The sequence below is a fragment of the Centruroides vittatus genome, unplaced genomic scaffold, assembly GCF_030686945.1.
Source record: "Centruroides vittatus isolate TY-2023 unplaced genomic scaffold, ASM3068694v2 contig_18, whole genome shotgun sequence".
Classification (NCBI taxonomy): domain Eukaryota; kingdom Metazoa; phylum Arthropoda; class Arachnida; order Scorpiones; family Buthidae; genus Centruroides; species Centruroides vittatus.
This window is the reverse complement of record NW_027121101.1, coordinates 7,938,073-7,963,395: the sequence shown is the minus strand read 5'-3', so window position 1 is coordinate 7,963,395 and position 25,323 is coordinate 7,938,073. Positions and strand designations below refer to the sequence as shown.

The 25,323-nt window shown below is 27.7% G+C and overlaps 1 protein-coding gene across 7 annotated transcripts in view; it reads left to right on the top strand.

Annotated features, from left to right (window-relative positions):
• Nucleotides 1–4,435: 4,435 nt before the first annotated feature.
• Nucleotides 4,436–25,323, top strand: part of Ehbp1 (Eps15 homology domain containing protein-binding protein 1) — a 111,791-nt gene continuing 90,903 nt past the window's right edge. For all 7 annotated transcript variants that reach the window (XM_067263927.1, XM_067263926.1, XM_067263925.1 and 4 more), the window contains exons 1-4: nt 4,436–4,504; nt 21,234–21,462; nt 22,820–22,877; nt 25,152–25,301. In XM_067263927.1, the coding sequence (XP_067120028.1) occupies nt 21,359–21,462; nt 22,820–22,877; nt 25,152–25,301 (312 nt within the window). In that variant the 5' untranslated portion in view covers nt 4,436–4,504; nt 21,234–21,358. The remainder of the gene's footprint in view (nt 4,505–21,233; nt 21,463–22,819; nt 22,878–25,151; nt 25,302–25,323) is intronic.

Here is a 25,323-nt window from a genome sequence, read left to right as displayed (position 1 = left end):
AATGAAAGCTTATAAATCTTTAGAGGCCCATAACTATTTAACAAGTGGCTGGGTTTCTCCTGATATAAAAGTAAAAGTAATGAATAACAGCGAAGTAATATTGCCTGGAAAGATATGTTTTCTTTTGTTTGTTTAAACTCGTGTTTTTACGTATTTCTTAACTAAGAATTTTTGTCTGAAAGTAAAAGTTTGATTAAAAACAGCTGTGGAAATTTTTTTATTCAAATTGTTCAGTACTTTTATTTTCTAGTTGAAACTAGCATATAATAAGCCTACTTGCTTTTAGTTTTAACGTGTAATGTTTATAAGTTTGCACTAGCTAAATCCTGAAATTACATTAGTTATTCGTTTATAAATGCACTATACCTAACTAAATTAATATAAGCAAATCAGTAAACTCTTTTAGGTTTTAAAATATAACTTAGTGTTTATTAACGTAAATATTGAAATGAAATGTTTCTGACAAACTCTTGTATTGATATTCACTTTATTCATAACGAAATTTTTCCGGTTAATTCTCGAGAGCCATGCAGTTTGCCTTCGTCGTGAAAGCTCCTCAGTTTGGGATCCTTGATGACAAATAATGCCGGGAATTTTAAAAAAAATGATGTTCCTTTGTTCTTGAGTGAACTAGCATTACACCCAATTACACAACAAATCTTCATAGTGATATTCGCGACGAAAAAAAACAACACAAGAACTCCAGTTAAAGCGCACGCGAACACACACAAAATGTAAATAAGTCACAAACAGTCACAAAGATGGCGCTGGACAATTGCGCATGCTCATGACGTCACTCGTGATGTCGACATGAAACCTCTCTATATATGTATACAGTTTTTTTTTCTTGTTTTGGAAATATATAAAACTAATATATATTTTTCCAAAAACAAAAGAAAAACTAAATATTTATTCAAAAATTCAAATGTTTACATACATCAGTTTATAGAATTTATAATATCCAATTAACATTTCATTCTGTATTATTTTATCCATTATAAATATATGATAAAATAGCTTATATGCTAGATATTTATAATTGATTTATGTAATTCGCAAGATATAATTTATATATAAATCAATAAATATCATTTGTGCATTTTTTTAAATTTATGTTTCAATATATTATATTCGATTTCAAAATAATATTATCCAGTATTATTAATTAGAGTGAAAAAATTACAAAGGTGAAATGCAAGGAATAAAATTACAAAAATAATATAAAAATACTACAAATGAGTAGCAGATAAAATATCTAATTATCCACTAAATCTATAGTATATACTATTAATTCATAACAGAGGATTATCTTATCGATTCGATAATTTGTGATTGAATCCGATATTGAATTTGTAATTTTATCTTATTCTGATGCTTTGAATGAGATTTTTACTCCGGCTACTTAAAATACATAGTGGAACCTCATTTATAACGAACTTTTAGATTTTCCTTGATCCAACATTCACATACACTCACGACAAAATCTTTCAGTGGGCTGAACATATTTATAATGAAATTTTTAGTTTAACGTTCTTTTTCTACAAGTTCTCAGTAATGGAATCCCTTCAATTTTCACTTCACTCTAACGACACGTTACAACTTTCTCTCTCTTCGCTATTGTCTTTCAACTGATAAAGGAAGGTATTCAAGGAGGAAGGGCGAGCTCGTAAGCAACCGATGAGTTGCAAGTGACTAACCTCAACAAGAATCACAGGTTGTAGTAGACACGGGTGTAAGAACACCATTTAAGCCACTTTTAAGTTTATTATTTACCTTATTATTCTCTTAGACGTGAGGGTAAGATGACACTAAGGGACATTCGAGTGAGGGAAACATCGCCAAGATGCTCTGGTCAGGATCCTCTGGTAAAGAAACCAAAGAGTGGGAAAAAAATGATAAAATTTACGAATTCAAAGCCTACATATTCTACAAATATGTGCCGGTATATATCAATAATTAGCATATATAACGTTTTTGTTTCATGTGGATTTCATATTTAGCTTTTTAACTTTTTTTTATAACAATTTATATACATTTTTACAGTTTAATTTAAAAATTTATTAGGCCTAAAGAAATATAACTAACAATTCTGTAGTTTTGCTGCCGATAACCTTAAAACAGATTAAAACTTTATAATAAACACAATCGAGCGAACAATTTTCCGAGAAAAAGGCATTAAACCCATCTCATTTTTCATTAAAATTAAAAGTTATTATGAATTCAATATTAAAAATGTTAAAATGGACGGTATAAGAACAGCTTAATATAATTTATATCTCTCACAGTACAACGGTTACAGTCTAGACCAATTATTTTAATTGTCATTTTAAACATTTAATGAGGAAGGGAAATGACCATATCAAGTTCAACAACATGGTTGAAATCCGTTTCTTACTTTAATATAAATTAAACAATACTGTAAACTAATGGAAAAATGTCAACGATATAAATGCACTAGTTTTATTAAATTTTAAAAAAATATTAGAATTTTTAGGAACGTTTCAAAAATCATACGCATATCATTTTTAAAAGAAATAGAGGATTTGTATCAACGGAAATTACGCTATATGCGTTATGTGTGATTTTTTAAACATATAAAAGAAAATACAAATTATACTATACTACATCCCCATCTCTTGTTCTAAGAAACCCGAAGTTACTATATGGAAGAGTCAACCTCCCCTTTTATATTTGTAAAATTTCTGTAAATCAAGGATGTGTTCATTATGATTCCCGTAAGAAATCTTTTGACTGTCCATGTATTAGAAAACTGATCAATGGACGGTTTTACCAAATCTCAATACCATAGTGTAGAGAAAGCCTTGCTACCAAGTACCCTGGTCGGTAATGACCCATAAGATTAAAGATAGATCCTTATAAATTTTCCTTCAAATAGAGCTTCCTTGTGCAGACTGCTGCTCTACAATTTCCGCCGACACAGCGCTCATTTATACGGATTGCTCTACTATCAGTGGTATCCTACTAATGTAAAACATAGAAGAGAAAATCAGAAACAGGAGAGTGCTTTCTTAAGCAAATTGCTCCCTTATCCGATGCTCTTTTAAGTGGAATCTACTGTGTATTTATAACAAGAGGATAGTTAAAATTGAATTGACGATACTCAGACGCATGGACCAATTTAAGGATGATTTTAATTTACTTCGAATGTTTATGGAAACTGGCAGAAGCTACCGCAGCACCTTAAACCATTCGTATCAGTTCGTAATTCGTCATTCAGCAGATTCATTTCTGTTACCGCTATTGAGTCTACTTCGAAAGTCATAAATAGTCATTCAGTCCGGGATGTTAAGACGACAGCCTACCGCTCCGAGGGACCAGGGATCAAATTCGAATAAGCAATTCCAGGAATTTTTGGGGGAGTGGTCCGTCCCTCACCATTATGGGCCTAGACGAATCCACGATGGACCTTATAAAAGGCCCTCTTAAGGTCAACAGCGGGAAGATAGTCAAAAAAAGTCCAAAACGATATTTTCAACGGAACCTAAATTTTAAAGTAAAAATGATAGTATAAATAGCATATTAATAATCGAAGTTAGTTTTATAAACTATAATTAAATATTTAATTTCCATTATTTTATTATTTTTTTAAAAATCATTAATCGTTTTAAAGTATAATAAATTACCTGAGTTGAGTGAAAGTGGAACAGAATATTATATAATACAACGTAACAATAGAGAGAAATACGATTCAGTTTGTAAAGGGGAATAACCTTTTTATATTAATAAAAATCTAGAAAATTATTCTATTGACGTAACGCCAAAACTGTATTTATCTAATTACGGTTTAATTAATGTTAAACGCTGTGCATAAGGTGAAATACCGTATATGGATTTTCTAATATTTAAATTGTAAATAATAATTTACATTAACACAGTTTTTTCGCCCATTCATACAGTAAAGTATGTGAGCGTTCCTTTGACGTTTTGAATTGTCGCATATCTTTAAATAGGAAAATCATATGTAAATAAATATAAAAGATTTTTTATTAAGTAAAACTGTACTTTTAAAATTATGAATTACGTAAATAACTTCAGTTTACAAATGTTGTAGGTACTTGAAAGCCCACGCGCTACGGGAATCTTGGTATACAACTACACGAATGCGCTAAAAAAAAAAAAAAAAAAAATTATAGATATTGCGGATTTAAATCCAAATTTCTTTTAAAAATATATTTCAATTGTAAAATTGATCAACGTTTAATAAATATATCCAATGACGTTTTTAAATTTTCAAGACGGAAAGTATTAAAATACCGAAAGCATTTTCCCTTTCGGATTACTTGCGTCATCTGCTCTCTTTTCCGCTGTCGATGCGAATTCTTTTTTATAACACTCATTATTATTGGATATTCTTAAATATAGCCTTGAAAATTATCCAATTAAATTATTTTTTATTACAGTGATGCCACTCCTACGTATTATGACGAATTGTAGTAAAAGCTCTTTTTCAATATGGCCGCCAGCTTGTTTACATCTGGAGGACGTAAGTTACTGTACGGAACATTAGTTAGAAATTTATTCGACTTAATCCTATAAATAATTATTTAGTCGATGAAGTATACTTATTAAGCTATAAAAATTGTATCGGAGTACTTAATACGAATCTTTCGCGTATATAAGTAAAAAGTAATCAATGCATATAGCAATTCAGCCTTTTAAATGCCAATAAATATACAGAAAAGTTAGAGTCGTGATTTAAATACGATTAATTAACTTAAATTTATGAATGTTAGCATAAATGACTTCAATTGATGTGATAAATTAATTTTTATGTCTTTAAATTTATTATCAAATTTTTCTTTTCTTTTTAAATTCATTGCACAATAAAGAAAATTTATAAATTATTAATGCTTTGATGAATATAAAATTTTTACATAATTTATATATTATATCAGAAATAATCTGTAAATATTTTGCCCACATGTATACAGTTTTTCACTTTATCAGTTTACTAAATGATTGATTGATAAAAGATTGAAGTGTCATTAATGTATTTTTTTAGTTTATTGATTTGTCTTTTAAAATTTAAAAATATTCTTAACACATTTGTTAAATATGAATTTTATTATTGTTATAAAAGTAAGCTTATTTAATGACAGAAATATAATCTAATATAATAGTCAAATATGTAACATTTCTTGCTTTTGTATAGTATAATATTATAGAATAAGTCATTTGTGTTATTTTATACATATAAAATAAGAATGACTGAATAGAGGTTATGCATTACATAATTTTTAGAAATTTATATTTTTTCTTAATGCAATTGATTAATTTTCTTCCTTATATAATATAAAATACTTATTAAAACTTAAAGATATATATATTTTTATAAAGTAATATTGTATCACTATTTTATATTATTGTAGAATTTGACTTTAAACAAAATGACTCATTATTTTATATGTTTATCTATAACATGTCTTTGTATTTTCTTCAAATTTTGGAAACTATTTGTAGAAGAAAGCTAATTTTGAAGCAAAATATGTTTTTTTGTGTAGCTTCTTGGTTTTCCTAATTTTCTCTGTATAAAAAAATTACTGAACAGATTTAAATAAATCAGATTAAGCAATATCTGGAAGTAGAGAAGATATGGTAGGTAGCTTTTTGATTTTGTTTTGGATAAATTTTGCATTATCTGGTCTTGCATAATTCTGGTAAATAATAACATCTTGCACACAAATATAATCCTTTTTTCTATCAAAACATATTGTAAACAGCCCAATTGTTTACAATAATAATGATAATTATTTGATTATGATTGAGCGACTTGAAATGGATAATTTCATTTATATCCCACCAGACACTTAACAGTTTTTTAAAAAACTTTTCAGATGACTAATTTTTGTTGTTGAAACTTATAATTCATTAAATATAAACTATTACCATTTTATGTGATTATTAGAATATATTAATCATTTCTTGCTTCTGTTTATAGTTTTAAGTTATGTAGAAATTAATCTATTTTTCCATTTTATTCCTATTTTATTCTTTTTATCTTATATATACTTATTTTTAATTGGATGTTACCTACTTATTTTTATACTTTAATATTATTTTCCAATTGTTAGTGTGTTTCACTTTTATAAAATATAGTAGAAGCTTCTTATTGTAATTACAACATATTATCACTTGGCTAATGCTAATAGCATTAGCATGTCCCAAAACTTACAAATGAAAATGCAGTTATAAAACTTTTCTTATTATAATCAAAATTTAGTTATAGTTATCAATTTTATCTTCAGGTAAATAACTTAAAAACTGTATTGTCAAAAATACTTATCTCTTTATAGTATCAGTTTAAATGTATAGGTGATTACAAGCAATGATTATCAGTCTTAAATGATGCTTTAAGTGTTAGATGCTAATCATTAATAATTTTAATTATCATTTGCTCACAGTACATGCAGCATATAATAGAAGTAATAATGTTTTTGTGTTTTTTCCAGTAAGAAAACAATCCATCAATTGCTGCAAAATTTTCTTTGCCATTTTTTTAGCAAAGTCTTCAGCTTTCTGACAAATGAATGGACCATTAATTAGCATATCTTTCTCTTGGATTTCCATAAACCATATTTCATAGCTGTTTCTATCTTCCAATCTTTTCCATACATGCCTTTTAGTTTTATTGTTCTCAGTACTGCTTTTTCAAGATTGTTTCTGTTTTTCAGAAGTGAGCACAATAAAAACAGATTTTCAACTGGACTGAATTTTTTTTTTTTTCCTTCTTTTGCTCATTTTTCAAAGATGATTGTAATGTACTAAATCTTCATTTTATCTTTTAGAGATAGATTGTTATGTCTTCTGGTGTGCACTTTATCCATGATACTAAACAATAAAAATTGAAATGAACATACACTTTGAGAATTGTCAAAAATAACTTACCTTTTATAAAATAAATGGTATGGAATGAAGCTGGAGCTTTTTTTATGCTGTAAACATACCATTTTAAACTTGTGTACATATACAGAAATTGGTTGACAGATGTATAGCATAGTGGTCTTGATGACCTCCAAATTGCTACTGTTCAAGATTTTTCTTACATTTTGTCCATATTGTAAACAACTTTTGCTTGGAATAGAAATAGAACTGAAGTGGTAATCTGACACAGGTGCACAGACTATGTTTACAGATGTTTGAAATTGCTTATGCTCGTATTATCAGTATGTAGTTCATCTTAAGCTGATTGCATTAACCAAAGCATTGATTACATTAAATGATGAATTTTATGTAGAAAATGCACAAATGTCTTGGAACTTTGAAAAATGATCACAATAAGAGGCTGATGATAAAGGCAATTTTAACAAAAGCAGCATTTACTATATATGCAAGCTATAAATAATTATTTTTATTTTTTACTTTCAAATAAAATAAAAAAACATGTTTTAATATAAAGAAAGTTTTTAATTTTCTAACTAAAAGTATATATATTCTTAAATTTATTTCTCATTTCTGTATTCATGGTTTCATATTCTCAAGATCTTTAAAGAACATAATTTTACATAAAGAGCTTCTACTGTTAATTATTCAAATTATACATTTTTGAGTAGTTTTAATTAACATTTCTTTTTAACATCTGAGTCAATAACATCAGATTTTCACTAATTGTAGTCTTACATAATTACCCCACTTAATGTTTAATGGTCAGTCACTATCAGGTAAACTGTAAAGTGATCTAAAGCCCAATTACCAGATTCTATATTATAAAATCAAAAACTAAAACATAATTTTTTCAAAACAGAAAGTTTTCAAACATTGTGTAATTAAATTAAAAACTTATAAATCATTTTTAAAAATATCCAGATACAAAATGATTAAGAGTATCAAAATAAAATGAATAATTTGTTGTTGTCTTATAATTAAAATTATATTATGAGTCATTAATTGAGAGAGTTACAGGAGAAGCAAATTACAATTTTATTAATTACCAGTAAATATATATAATAAGAATTAAATTTTTTCTATCATCTAATGCATTTATTTTTTTTATGAATTCATTCATTCAAAGCTGCAAATAACATTTAAAACATTTTTGTAGAAAATAATCTGCATTATATTTCTGTAAACATTTATTTATTCTTCTTCATTAATTAATTAAAAATTAATTTATGAACTGATTTAATACTTTATACATTTTATTATTTAAAATAATACAAATTTTATCATCTTACCCAATGTAAAAAAAATGACTGATATTATTACATTTATACTATATACTTCTAATTTACATTTGAAATGCTTAAAATCCTTCTTTATATAATTTAAACAAAATGCATACATGTATGTGTATAAAATAATGATAGAAATAAATAATAATATATATATATACATATATGAAACTTGGTCTTATCTTAAACAAAATAATTAAACTATGAAGATTTTTTTATTATTATTACAGGACTCAAAATGGGCTTTAATATAAATTTATGTAACATTAAATCAAAAAAGTATCAATAATAATAATTCTATATTTCAAGGCATAAAATATACATGAAACAAATAGTTTGTGTATAAATTTCCTCTATTTATTCCTTGACAATAATCTTTGCAATTTCTCTACTTCCTGATTTTAAGTCATATTACTTTTATGCATTATCCATTGGAACAATGACATATCTAAGATTACCATACATTTTCATTTTGGGATTAAAAATTACCTTCTACACATTTTTTGGAATTCCTTTTATTCTCAATTTTGATGTTTGAATGCTTCTTTTACTGTGGAGGTACTCCATGTAAAAATGTAAGATTTTTTTCTATTGATAACAACATAACATTAAAGTTAGAATTGAGAAGTTGACTACCTGACCAATTATGTTGGTAACTGAATAGCATTAGCATATTTACATTTTTAGCATCATTTTTCATTTTGAGTTTCTAGTTTAGATTCTGGTTTTAGTTCTGATCTTCATTAGCTTTGTTTTCTGTCTCAAGTGGATGTTATAGTGTTAGCTTTTGTCATGTGTTTACTGTTTATAATGATCTATAGTTTATCCATCTAGATTTGTAAAAGTAATTGCATACTTGATGAACAATAGTGAATTGTTTAAAATATTAAATCTAGCTATAACTATACCTGCATTAATTTAAAAAATTTGGATGATCTTTCCTTTCTGTAAGTGACATTACTTTTTCTGCATTCTCTGCTTATAGGCAGTTTGTTAACTTTCCAAAACACATTTCTAAATTAAATAGTTTAATATAATTTATTAAGTTGTCTCTTTCAAAAGTAAACATTAATCACAATGTATTATTGTGATTTCTATAGTTAGAAAATTTCTTCATTGCTTCTTGTTAAACTCTGGATACCAAATTAGTTAGGGATATCCTCATTTTTGTCTCTCACAATATGGTAATCTGTAAAATGATCAGATCTAATCTAACATTTAATTATTACTTGTTCTTAAAGAATAGAATTTTTAGTAGACTTTCAAGACAAGTCAGAGTATATTTGTATCAATCAGATTATAAAGGTGAAATTTAGACATTTTGAAAAAAAAACTTTATTGACAATTAACTCAACAATAATTACAGTTCAGTCTTACAGTTAATCACTATCAATAGCAATCATATCTTGCCAATTTTGCTGAAAACTAATGAATGATTAACACATCAGTGTTGCGGCGTTACAAGCGGTGATTTGTAATGCCGCAACACCAATGTGTTAATCATTCATTACTGTACGTTGGCGTGAAGTGTAATATTATTTTATTGTTGAAAATTTTCAATCCTGTGAGCATAGAATGACTGGGGGTTTTCTTTGAAGAAAGTCTCAAATGTTGGATAGTGTCATTGAACTGTATATTGACAGTATGGTTCTGCAAGGTGCAAAATAGATGGTAGTCAGTTGATGACAAGTCTAAGCAGTAAGATGGATGAGGCAGAACCTTCCAGCCCAGACTGGCCAGCTTCTCTAAAGTCATCTTTGCTCCTGTGTGCTGATGCATTATTGTGTTGGTATCAGACTGTCAATTTTGGATGAAGTTCTTTGATCTTGGTGTTCAAATGATTCAGTTGTTCACAGTAGAGTTTTTTTATGATAGTGATGTTGAAGGGAAGCAGCTTCATCACAATGATACCAAACAAATGCAAATCATTGCCTTCTTATGTACAGTAGTATTGGCTCTTTGACATTTGTAACAGCTGGTTGTCCTTTGTTCACTCGTGAATGCTTTAACAAATATTTTGCAGATGAGATCTTGAGGCTTTGTTGCTTTCTGGCCACTGTTGAAGTGATAGAGCCAAGAGCACACAAATGTGTTCTTTTGAAAGCTTCATATTGTCAGACATTGCTGATGCATTTATTTCCAATGAAATATGTGATGAAATACCCTTTGGTTACTCTCTTTATATATCCACATCAAACATTCTCTAATGTTTTTTTTCAGTTGTTTCTGTAAAAAATTCAAAATGTCTAAATTTTGCCTTTACAACCTGATAAATGGGAGATTACAATACAAACATAGAAAGCATTTAACAGTTGTGAATTACAAAGCAGCCTGAGTCTAGTTTAAAAAATTTATAAGAAGACTTAGAAATACAAAATTATTTTCTCAAAAACATCATTAGAAAGAAAACTCTAGATGTAACTAACTCTAAAGACATTTAATGTATTACCTTTTTTGGAAAGTTTTTTGTAAATGTTTTAAGTGTTGTCCTTGCCATTTTATTAAAGATATATTCTTTAATTATACTGTCACCAGAGGAAAATTTATAACATTTTACATATTGAGGAAGACAAGAAGCCTCCAAACAAAGGTTAGTTCCACTGTAAAACTGTTACTTCCTGAGGTGTGAAGAAAGGACTAAATGTAGATATTTGGACATTTTTTTGTGTAAATGTTCTAAGTGTATAGATATAACTAATTCTCAGATCAGCAAACTGAAATGTAATGAATATGAAAAATAAAGTTATTGATTGCTGAATAAATCAAAATTAAATTATATATATTACAATTAATTATTATATTTTTATTTTTGAAAACTTTTATTAACATACACTCAAAAGTAATTAATAAGTGAAATAAAATGAATAGTTAAACTGAGATTAGTGTATTATTTAACATATAAAACTAGAATTAAATGAATTCTAAGGATTTTGAAGTAAAGTAAATTTTGATCACAAAACAGCAACATATAATTTTTATTTCAAATATGTTGTGTAAATAATGAAAACTATTTTACATATCTTATTGAAATTTTAAAAGTGATGTGCAGTTTTCCTAAAAATTAGAATCATAACTTAAACAGAATGATGATCTTGTTCAATTTTTATTGTGTGACTTGTATGGCATTGCTCCTGAAAATGAACATTTAGCTCAAAAAATTTTGAAATTTTAAATATCTCATAGTATATTTGATTATAAAACAATTATTTATTGTGACATTGTCACAATAAATAATTCGGGCTGCAAGTTATATTTATATTTTTAATTGATTTTAAAATATACAGTATGCTCTCCACCTCAAATTAGTAGTGTTTTGTCCCTGTACATCATACTTTACTGCTAGAAATAGTCATGCCAGTTATCTATCTTACTTCTTTTATGGAAAATTTTTGAATTGAAATAACATGACTTCCAGTGCAACTAGTTCATGTATACTTAATCAGTGCCTCCTGTCTCTAAGCATTTCACATCTGGTCTTGACTTTCATCTATCTAACACTATTTTGAGATTAAGGAAGGACAGACAGCTGATGGACGACAGTAGGAATTTATAGGTCTACAATTTTTTCAAATTGCAACCCAATAAAATGTTAGTGCATCGTTTTTTCAGTCTTTATTTTGGTAGAATACTTTTAAATGTATGAAAAACCAGTTTTGTGATAAGTATATTATCATACTTGTAACAATTGCAGTAAAATTTATCAAAAGATAAAATTCATAAATCATAAATTGGTTTATTACCAGAAAAAATTTTCGATATCAAAATATAATATGAAGTCTCTCAATTTGCATAAAATTTGCCAACTTTAATAGTAGTACAGTAGACCCCCTATAACACAGTAGATACATTCTGTGTTTTACGAGTCACTTAGATTTTACAAATACATGAGCCATTCACAGCCCGACACTTGTGCACTTTAGGAAGTACGGCTGTTTGAAAAGTTTTCTTCCATAAAATTAATCGATTCTAGACTAATTCGACTCGAACATTTCCAAAACATGTATAATTTTTTGGGAATAATCCATATAAACTATGATATAAACAAAAAATTGTAGGAATACTTACCGAGTGCGCACCATTTGAAGACGCCATTGCTTAAGCTTGTTTTCATCGCGGAATGGCTCATTGAATGATGGATGCATTTCCTGATAAGTTATTCTTTCTGAGAAAAATTCATTGAACTTTGGAGACATCATTGACAGAAATATAATTTTTATGGCCGTTGAATAATAAATGTTTTTTAGTAGGTCCGCTGCTCGTTTAAACTCAATGGTTTGTGCAATGTCCACTATTGGTCAGATTCAACCAATCCTGTCGACACGAGTCAGCCATGACAATCTGTTTCATTCTTTTATCGTGTTATACGAGCCTCTTTTAACGTGTTATATGAACGCAATCGCAATTTTTCTGCCTTGATGTACAAATCCTTCTTTTACGAATCCGTCTTATATGAACTCGTGTTATAGGGGATCTACTGTATTTTCATAGGGTTTCTCCTCTTTTTTTTATTAATTATTAGACAAAATATTCAATTTGGAAATTAAGTATTTGTGATCAGTTGGAAAAATAGTTATAAACAAACCAATAATTAATCAGTTTGACACGAATTATTATAATATATGACAATTATTATAAAAAGCATAAAATATAAATTTTTCATATTGAATTTTATGTAAAGTCAATAATAACTAGCCTAGTTTTTAGAAAATTACTGAGGACAGATTCCCAAAATATTAGTGTTTTTTGAGCTCATTTTACAGTTGAAAATAGTTGTTTAATATAGTTTTGTCATACAATAATAGTTATTTGTATTACAATACTTTTATTTAAAATAATTTTCAACAAATTGTATTATATAGGTCAAGGAAAATATAGTTTGTTTGATTGTAATAAGGTAAACGTTTAAAATTTTAACATTTTCAGTTTAAATATATGGTATAAATTTAACATTATAAAGTGTAGTGTAAAGTTTAAAATAAATTGCACGTATAATGTATTCAGTATTTGTGATCAGTTGGAAAAATAGTTATAAATGAACCAATAACATGAGATTTCAAATAATCAGAAATGGATTAGCCATTTTCATACTTCCTATATTATGGAAATGGCTTAACTAAAAAAATTCAGTTCTTTTTAATATTGGACATTCTTTGAATCTTAGTCTTTTTCCGGCATTTACAATAAAGAGTTACTTTAAGAGATTTTTTGTATTTATTATGAATTGATGATTCTTATTTATTTATGTTGATGTGGTATTGTGTGCTACTCTTTATGGCTGGAGAGGATTACCTGATGATTTAGGCAAGGTAAAGTGCAATGAGTGCAAAGTTTGTATGATAGATATATAAGCTATCTTCAGGCTTTTTATGTTTGTGGCACTCATATTGTGATAGACTGTTTCTGAGTGTTTTGGGAGGGTCAAGAATTATGTTGGGAGTAGTGTTGATAGCTCAATCTATACATGATAGTGAAAAGTTTATCTGTGCTGTTAAATCCTTTAGTTGGTTCTCAGTTGAAATGTTGATGGAGAATTGTTTGTGCTGGCTATTTAGGACGTGAGATATGATAAGTTCATTTATTTTGTTGACTGTGGCTGCATGTTGTGTCAGATCAGTTGATGCTGTTGAGATTGCTTGGATGATATATGGTAATCTTTGGAGTCACAATGATTTTAACAAGTCATCACTAAAATGTTTATTGATGAGTTTGCTCATTTCACTGAGTAAATGTGATGGATACTGATTGCATAGTTCCAGTCCTTTTTATAATACCCAAAGTTTGAATATTTGGCTTTCTGAGTAGATGTTGATTAAATTTTGCTTAATTGCAATATGTTTATTCTGTTTAGGTGGTTTAGCAAATAAATTGGGTATAGATTCCAAAATATTTGATTCTGTCATTGAGATAACATAATATTTTGTCAGTCAAAATATCAGCAATGGTGAATTGGGCTTCTAGCTGTAAAAATTTGAGGCTCAGGTTGTTTTTTCAAAAAGGAGATGGTTTTAACAGCTACCCATAAATTACATCTATTCCATGTTGAATAATCTAGTTATTTACCATAGAGGAGTTGGATTTAGTGGGCCATGTTGTATCTATTAGGTTTGTGGCAGAAACGAAGTTATTTCAAACAATATTTTCTTTTTATAAAAATAATAAGAATGCAGAATTATTACTGGTGAGGATAATTCACAAGAAATGCTTGAGTTGCTTTCTTAAAACTTGGCATCCTGTTAAATTATAAATGTGATTTTTTTCCTATAATATACAGATTTATAAAATATAATAGTATGATGATGATATAATGTAAATCGTTTATATAAGTATAACTATGAAATATAAAACTTTTAATAACTCTATAATTGGTATAAAGTTTTTACTAAATGTGTATTCTTTATGTAAGCTGATGTAACTCCATTATACTTATTTATTTTTGAACTGTTGCTATCTGATTTAACTTTTAAATACTAAAGACTATTCAGTTATGCTTTATTTTCTTTCTACTAATAAATTCAACTTTTCTCAAATTGAATTTTCAAAGCTAAAATAAAATCAGACTTATAGATTAACTTTATTTGCAGCTTTTTTTCTTTAAATATTTAAACTTCAAAAAGTATTTAAACTGTAAATAAAATGAAATCCTATATCTGTCTCCTTGTATTTTGAAATTTTCTTATACTTATTTCAGAAGATGTAGACAATATCAAATTGACTCCTTCATCCTGTTTATCTGTATTTCTTAATAATCTGGGATCACTTTCCAAAAACTTTGATTTATTATATTACACTGCTTAACAACATGCATGTTACTGTTCTTCAAGCTAATGTAATTGCAACAAACTGTGCTTGATTCTTAGAGAAATTTCTCTCTCAAAATACTCATGTTTAGATTCAAAGTTTGAATGGCTGAATAATGTCAACAAAAGTTTTTCTATGGCTTATACATTACATGATACTGTTTAAACTAGTTTGTTTGTTAAAGTGAAAAATTTAACACCCATATCAATAATCAAAGAGTACTTAATTTGTAAATTGTTTAATAAAATTATTAAAATGGAATGGATATAACAATGAGTAAAAGTTTCTTTTTCGAATAGTGAGACTAGTGATCTTCATTACATCTTTCTTAATTATCTGCAATAAACAGAAACAAAAATTAAAATGGTTCACTTTATTCACCTATTTAACAATGCATTTCAGATGGTGTTATCCAATTCCTCTTCAGGCTACAAATTTTAAATTTAAAAAACAATTTTAAGAAAATATATACATTAACGAAAAAAAATATTAAGATTTGAATTTACAAGTATACAAAAATGAACTTCATGGCTCCAGTGTCCAAGATTGTTGTCTCTCTCTACCCAACTTCACATTTGCAACGCCTTTCCTATTTTTTAATGACGTCATACCGTGTCATCAATTTCCATCCCATTATTTAGGTTGATACAATTTTGACAATGGATAATAACTATCAACCTAAATAATGGGATGGAAATTGATGACACGGTATGACATCATTAAAAAATATGAAAGGTGTTGCAAATGTGAAGTTGGGTAGAGAGAGACAACAATCTTGGACACTGGAGCCATGAAGTTCATTTTTGTATACTTGTAAATTCAAATCTTAATATTTTTTTTCGTTAATGTATATATTTTCTTAAAATTGTTTTTTAAATTTAAAATTTGTAGCCTGAAGAGGAATTGGATAACACCATCTGAAATGCATTGTTAAATAGGTGAATAAAGTGAACCATTTTAATTTTTGTTTCTGTTTATTGCAGATAATTAAGAAAGATGTAATGAAGATCACTAGTCTCACTATTCGAAGAAGAAACTTTTACTCATTGTTATATCCATTCCATTTTAATAATTTTATTAAACAATTTACAAATTAAGTACTCTTTGATTATTGATATGGGTGTTAAATTTTTCACTTTAACAAACAAACTAGTTTAAACAGTATCATGTAATGTATAAGCCATAGAAAAACTTTTGTTGACATTATTTAGCCATTCAAACTTTGAATCTAAACATGAGTATTTTGAGAGAGAAATTTCTCTAAGAATCAAGCACAGTTTGTTGCAATTACATTAGCTTGAAGAACAGTAACATGCATGTTGTTAAGCAGTGTAATATAATAAATCAAAGTTTTTGGAAAGTGATCCCAGATTATTAAGAAATACAGATAAACAGGATGACACAGTATGACGTCGTTAAAAAACATTTATTTGATTTTAATTAATTGCCTTAAATTTAATTGTAACATGGTCAAACTTTTATTTCATTTTTGAATTTCTCATATATGTTCCAAATTATTTATTAACATTTACTAACCAGAACCCATTAAAAATTAGGTTTGATCAGAATTAGGGTTGCCACCTCATAACTTAGTCTCGCCCAGAGACGATGATTTAAGAAACCAAAAAAAACCTGGGGACGTTTTTATAGAAGTCTCAGGAGGTGAAGGGTCTAAAGTAGTGTGAATACTAGCTGGCCGTATATTCATAAATATTTTTCAAAAATTACACTTTTTATTGCGATTTCCGACCCTCCGACTTAATTAAATGTATAAACGTATATATTAGTGATGTAACGAATAGTATATTCAGCCTCAGCCGAATACCGAATATTCGGCTAGGAGCGGGGCCGAATACAGAATATTCAACTAGGAGCGTGGCCAAATACAGAATATTCGGCTAGGAGCGTTGCCGAATGGCCGAATATTCGGCCAAACTATTCGGCTTGATTAACGCACGTACGAAAATTGGCGCGCAAACCGCATTATGGCAAAGATCACTCACCGTGCTCTCTATTGGCCCGCTGTCACTACGATTTTTTCTTCCATTAAGTCTAAATTATTTAAATTAATTAATTAAATTATAATTATTAAAGTTAATATGAGATGGAGCCTAACGTCTACCTCTAGTGCCAAATTGGTTTATAATTTATGTAATAGCCGTAAATAGCCCACTATGATTTGGCAATTGTTGGTATTTAGATGTAAGTTATAACTTATAAGTTATTTTATTTGCAATCGATCATTTTAACTCTTTAATTAAACACTAAAATTTTGTTTTTACTGCGTATTTGTAGACTGAATAGTACCCTAGGATATACTTTTGTGGTGACACAATATGGTCTAGTTTCTCCCCAGTTGTGGAACAGTTCAAATATATCATATAAATACTAAAATATACGCGAATATGAATATAACATAATTAACTAAACAATAACATTAATGCCCGATACATTCTAACCAACACGCCATCAATGCCATAAGATATCGGGCTAGATAAAGGTTATAATATATTTAACTACGAAATAATTTAATACTAGAGTTAGATGCTATTTCTTATTAACTTTAATAATTATAGTTTAATGTTCAGCATTAATAAAAGTTACAAAAATGATTAATTTACTGTGCTTTTGTTATTTTTTACTCCTGTTTTTAGGTATTCGGTATTTGGCCGAATAGTGAAAAATAGGCCGAATAGGCCGAATACCGGGTAGTAACCAAATATTCGTTACATCACTAGTATATATAATAAAAGCTATTAATTAAAAAAATTAAAAAACTATTGGATGTCATTTTTGACATTAGAAAGTAGCTTTAAATAACTTTACTGAACTAAAATCCGTGCACTAGAACATCAGAACGACGAATGAAATTTGATTAAAAAAATCCCATAAAAAATCAATTAAGCATTAATCGTGCATCATTGAAGGTTGATTAAAATCACAATAAAATTTTTTTGCGCGGGTAAAAATTTTTGAAAAAATTTGGAGACTTAAAAAACATCCGAAAATCAAAAAAATATGTATATATTTTTTTCCAGGGTCAAACAGAACCATTTGTTATGTAACGCTATTTAACCTGCTCGAGAATGACTAGAGCATGGGACGATAGGAGTAACTATATACTATAACTTACCATTAATCATCAACCATCACAACACTGATTATCAAACTGTCACCTATGTAGGCTATATCATGTCACTCTCAATCTTGACAGAACAGTCACAAGAGAGAGTACAACTACATAGCACGCAGCAGCACTGTGCCTACGCCAGTTATATATGTTGTCTTTAAGCCAATGACCACCACACTAGTAATTCGGTACACGGGGGAAGAAATATACATGATGGTTTGCATATAATTTTGTACATATTCATTTCAACTTGCACAACCTGGAGAAATATTAATTAACCCCGGAGCCTGGAGATAACTCACTGAATCCCGGAGTCTCCAGGTCAAACCCGGATAGATGGCAACCCTAATCAGAATATGACTTTTCATCTTATATAAATGTGTGGATAAATCTTCATTACTTTATTGGTAAGTTTCTCTGGACCATCTCAATTGAATTGAAAATAATTTTCCAAGTCAGTAATGTATCTACATGGATGGATGATTTCAAATAAAGACTTTTCAGATGGATATTTATCACTGAGTATTATTCTGATAGTTATTTTATATTCAATCAGTTTGATTTTCACAATCACTTTTTTTAAATCAAATTCAGTGGACCATAAAGAATTTTCTTTTGTCAAAACTAATTCTGCATTGAGCCTTTTTAAGGCAGTTTCTGTGTATTCTGCCTAAAAAATCAAAAATTGAATTAAATTCATTGCTTTGATAACATTGATTATCTTATATGTTTATAATTTGTAAACTTAAAAAATAATCACTTAGTCTTTTCACAAATTAGTCTTTTTTTCACTAGGAACTATAACTTATATAGAAAGAATAATTCCACTCATAAATTCCCTGTGGCCAAAAGAGAAGTTTGAAATTAAATATTGAAATCATAAAAGCAATGCTAATTATAAAGCAAAACTGTAACTTAACAATGTTATAAGTTTTATAATAAAATTGTGAGAGACCAGAACTTAAACAAAATAATGTAGACAAACTAAGTTCATCTAAAAAATATGCTTGGTTTGATTCTGGAAAACCTAAATCAACCTAACTATTAAATTTGATATCATATTGTAATAAAAATATTACTTTTTTGTTATTATATTTTTGAAAATAAAATCTCTTATCAAAATTTATATATTCTTTTTTATGCCATTAAATCAATATCAGTAACAATGTACTAATAAATTGTTAATAATGCCAATCTATGCTTCTTGATGAAATTTTAATAAGAGAGGCCTGTATTTATCGACTACAGATCAACAATCCTGTTTTGATGTCAATAAATTATGGTCAGCCTGCTACATTACTATCTATTAGGTTGTTGCAAATGAAATGACTGATTTTTACTTCTGACTTTAAATGTTTATTAATTTAATTTAAAACTTACATATTCAATCAAACTTGTCTCCACCAACATTAGTACACTTTTCCCAGTGCAATAGAAATGCATTAATGCCAATTTGATAGAAATCAGGAGAATGAGAAGCCAAAAAGTCATTAAAGGTATTTTTTATTTCATTCTCTTCCTGGAAGACTTTCCTTGCCAAAAAACAGTCCAGATATATTAAAAAAAAAGTGATAGTCTGTTGGAAAAAGTCTGGAGAATAAGGTGGATGGAGAAGAATTTCATTTGAATACTTTCAGTTTTGTGACAAATAATTTAAAGAACAGCAGACCTCCAAATATTGCTCCTTATCTCTGTCACTGAGGTTGTGTGGTACCTATTTGTTGAGATTCTTGACTTTCCCTAACATGTTTAGATGTCACAAAATGGTTGAATATAAAGTCCAATTTTTTTTTTTTTTTTGTTCAACCTTTCCATTTCTGATCTTTGATACTTGTATTCCTGGAATGAAATTTTTTGAACCAATGCCTGGTGGCCTGCTTACTCACAGAACTTTCACCAAAAGTTTTATTGGTATTTTGGATTGTTTTGGCTGCATTATGTTCCTGCTTATACTCGAAAAAGAAAATTATTCAATTTCTTTTTTTCCATGTCATCAGAAAAAGTACTCTTAAACATGTGGAACTCACAATATAAATGAGATTACATTTTTAAATTTACAGATGATATATGTGCTCTTCCAATTGCAAACATACAGCACTGTTCACATGGAAAAAGGCTGAACTACAAGGCCAAAAGGTTTAAATTTTAAAAAATGGCCATTTCATTTGCAACAACCCAATATTACAATTGAGAATAACAAAATGATAGCCTGTTTGATCAATTCCTTTTTTTTTTTTACAAATAGAAGACAAAGTCGCTCCAATTCTTTTCTGTTATATAAGTACAATTTGCATATATTGTTTCTTCTGGACAGTGATTTTTGAATTAAATTTACGTTTGTGAAATTGATTAGTCTTGTGCAGAAATTATATATTTGTTTAATTACTAATGTAAATGAATGTTTCATAATTTAAATATACATATCTTAAATTAGTAAAAAAATTATTTCTGATAATTAATTAATAAGTCATTATTTTATAAATAATATATTTTTATAAAATACAATAAATAGTTTATTAATAAGAGTTTATAATTAAGTTTTCAGTTTGCAAAAATGCATGATAATTTATTCATTTTTCATTTAGAAAGAAAACTAAGAAATGTTTAAACAAATACTCTATCACTATGTGATAGAGTATTTGTTTAAACATATTCTACTGTATCACTATGTGATAGAGGATTGTTTATACATACAACCAGTTAACTATGTGAGGTTGTCTAAGAAATGTTAATGATGCCCAAATATTTTAAAAAATGTGTTTATGCAATATTCAAAAACAGTTCCAGATGAATGTGATCTTTCTTTTTTTGGATAAATGCCAATTCATCCATATGCTCTGACCAAAATATTTTAGATAGATGTAACACTGCTTATATTTCAAATGTTAACAATCTTATGTAATGGATTTGTTTTTTAGATAGCGAATAAAGATTAATAAGCAAAATTTAAACTGAAAAACTAAATGATAATTACAATTCTCTACTATTAGATTTATTTTTATAAGATAATAAATGTTAACATTTAAAAATTTAAAACAGCTTGCTTAGTCTTTTTTTTTTTTTTACTTCAATCTATAATTTAATCAATAATTTTTTTATTAATTATTATTTTACAGAGAATTATGAGGAAAATGACAAAGAAAATTATTCTCATATTGCGATTTGGAATCAAATAAATAAACTAGAATAGTTTTAAAATTTTTTCTATGTGAATATATTGTTGAAATATTTGTAAATAGTCATGAGTTCTGTCTGGAAGAGATTGCAACGTGTTAACAAGAAAGCTGCTAAATTTCAATTTATAGCATCCTATCAGGAATTAATGGTAGAAGGTACAACAAAATGGTAAGTTTGAAGAGGAACAAAATCTGTGTTACTTTTGAAAATGGTATAATTTGTTATTCAAATTCATAATTTATTATAATTTGTATTTCTATATGTAAATTCAATTTGTCATTTTATTTTATACTTATATATATATATATAAATATATTTATATATTGTAATATAAAAATTTTATTATTTGCTATTTTTTATGAAATTTATTAGATTTCATTGACTTACTTTTACATAATAAAAATACTGTATTTTCCTGCGTATAAGACGACTTTTTAACCCAGGAAAATCTTTTCAAAAGTCAGGGGTCGTCTTATACGCCCAGTCGTCTTATATGCTGGAAAATACAGTATAATATAATAACAAATCTATATCGCACTACTCCATTTAATAAATTCTTAAATAAATAAATAAACACTAGGATTCAATGAAGGAGTCCAGAAGAAGTCTTTACTCAATAAAATGTTTTTCAGGACAATTACATCCCCTCTTCAGATCAGCTGAACTGAACAAATCAAAAAAAGAACAAAAGAATGGTTACAGTTTTGAAATTTAAATTTTGAACCAATGTGACAGTTCTAACACAATGTACAGTACTGTACAGTACATGAAAAGTACTGAAGAAATCCATAGCATTTATGTAAAATAAAATCAGATAAAATAACATAAAATAAAATGAATAACATCACAATGTCAAGTATAAAGAAAGATAAAGACATTGCAATGTTGTTCATTTTATTTTGTTATTTTATCTGATTTTATTTTACATAAATGGAATGAATTTATTCAGTACTTTTAACATATTGTACATATGTCAGAGTTGTCACATTGGTTTGAAATCAAATTTCAAAGCTGTGATGCCTTCTTTTGTTTATTTTTATTTTTTTGTTGTACTTTGATTTAGTTGATTCAAAGATGAGATGTAATGGTCCTGAAAAATGTTTTATCATGTAAAGATTTTCCTGGATTCCTTTAGATGCTAGTATTTATTTAATTTAAGAATAATAATATAAAAAATATTTCCAACTGTGTTTTATTTAAATCATTTTTATATTGACTTTTTTAAATTAAAGCAAATAAAAAGAACTATAAAGTAAATCAATATTTTTATGATTATTGATAAAAAAATTATTTATGAAGAATGCAGTTAAAACATTAAATTAAAATTCAATTGTCTTACTATAGAAGTTATGAGAAATTATTTATTTTAGTGTTTAAAATAAAATTTTAAACACTTTTTGTATGATTATCCTTATACTTAATATAAAGGGTGTAAAAATTCTTTATTTTAATATAAATTTGAATTATTTTTCTTATTACACTGCATTCTTATGACATTATTTTATAATTTTTGATTATTTTTTAGGCAACCAAATAAGTTGTGTGTTGTTTGGACACGGAGAAATCGGAGATATTGTTCACAGGTATTGTTATGTTACATTACTTTTTACAATAACGTTGAATTAATGCTATTAATATTAAAAATTTCATTACTGCACAAATTACTAAAGCCACTGACAAATTTTTGCCTTACTGTAACAGGATATCTTAAAGCTGTTATGATTGATAAAATTTTAAAAAATTGTTATTACTAATCTTAAAATAGTTTCATATATGTTATCATAAAATTGCTTTTGAACAATTAAATTAAAATTTAGATTTAAAACTATATTGTCAGAATGTACAGTATTGGAGACTAAATGTAAAAAAATAATTTTTGAAGTCTTCTGAACAGCTATACACAATCATCAGAACATAACTTAGTTAACTAGCAGAGTCACTGGAACACAATTAACATTAGTAGAGTAATCTGTATTGTCAAAGTTAGAATATTTATATTTATTTTTATAATTCTAAAAATTGCAACAAATTTTCTACAACTGTTGTAATACTAAATTTTTGAACTTGAAAATTAACTTGTGACTGTGACTATAATAGAAAAAGAGCTCATGGTATATCAAAGTTTCATATATATATTAATGTGGAGCTTATTTTCACAATTTGTAAATGTGAACTTCCTACTCTCTATTTCTGTTCAAATATATATATAGAAAAATTTCATGCAAAAATCTACTCCATTGGTGAATATTTATCGGTAGCTCAATGTCACTGAAGATTTATAGGTTCCAAATAGTAAAGATGAGCATATGGCAATTACAAGCTTGAACTGCAATGTATCCATTTTAGTACAACAGTTTGTAAAACTGTAGTTAGTCATCTTAATAAATAAACCATTAAATTAATCACACATTAGTTACATGACATCCCCACAAAATTAATTTCTGTCATGACTCGTGATCATTATTTTGCTGATACCATCAAGTCTTGCTGCAAATGTTTTTCCCTGTTTCTAGTTGAGGCTTACTCAGTGACTTATACTCTCAAAGGTAATTTACAGTTTGAAGGTGTGGATGTTTAGAGGCCAGTTCCACTTAACAAGAAAAGAAGAGAAGGGACTACAGGATGTGTGTGTCTTTGCTGCATGTATGTACTTGAAAGCCTGGATTTCAGTTTCATTGGCAGCCAGTGCTCCTAACAATGGCCTTCATCTTCTGAAATCACTTCTTGAATGCTCAGCAATCAACACAACAATATCCAAGGCAGCATCTCTCAAATTTTCTAAACACTTACGGTATTTGTCACCAGATTTGGTTGCTTTAACTTTTTTCAACAACCATGTAAGTTCTGCTACAAAGAGGCTAATAATTACAGCGATGAAAAATGATGATAACACTGAACAGGGTCACACTAAGTGAATCAGTGTTGACCTGGACACATTCATGGGAAAAAATCTCGAGGACTTTACATTTGCAAAGTCACAAACTCTGTTTGAATTAATGGAACTTCCAGATACATTTCTCACTGTAGATCCGGATCTGTGGAAAGATAGAGAGGACTATCAGAAGGCTGAAGAGTCAGTACATGCCATTAAAGTTGTTAACGACCATGTGTTCTGCATGGTCATTAACAACTTTAATGGCACTCATGCAGGAATTCAGTGGCTTAATGACTCATGATGAATTACAACTTCAGTATTTGCTGCAAGTTGTTCAATAACACTGTTGGGCTTATCCAGACAGCAAGAAAGAGAAACTCTCTGCCTCTACCAAAATAAACTGATAAAGTTGCATTGAATGTTGTACTGATTTCAAATTTTGTGAATTGTGATGTTTAAAAATTTTTTCATTGCAGTTTTGGTTTGTAATCCATCAAGTTTTTGAATATTGTAGAGTCTACATGACTATTTAATTTGTCTGTAATTGTCCAAAAAAGTGAAACAAGTCTGGTTTATCAAAACAAGTCTTGTATATTTTCATTTGTCATAAATTGCTCTTTTTATAAAGTTTGCGGTCATTGAGCTACCTCTAAATAGCATTATATCAAGTTTAAATTTCTTCTGTAGTAATTTGAGACCAGTTGGAATAGTTCTGGAGGGTAGGACCACAAAAAAGTAAGTGATTTATTTTTTCCCTATTTTAAGCACCACACTAATATATATATATAAAAGTAAAATAATGAATAAAATGCTGGAGGGGATATCAATAGTGAACTGGATTATTTTTCAATTTGATTAAAAGTTGAGAAATAATAAAAGTTTTGGCAGTTTTATAAATTTAACTAAATCAGACTTAGCTAGATTTAACTCTTCTTAAGCAAACTGTAATTAGATATTTTTAAAAATTTCATTTATTTTACAGTTTCATAGTTGGGAACCAACAATTTATAATCCATATAGAGGATTAATTGTATGGCCTACTCCTGAAAATATAGAAATTACAGTTACATTATTTAGAGATCAACGTAGCAATCAATTTGAAGATAAAGATTGGACATTTATAATTGAAGATGTATGTATAAAGATTTTTATTT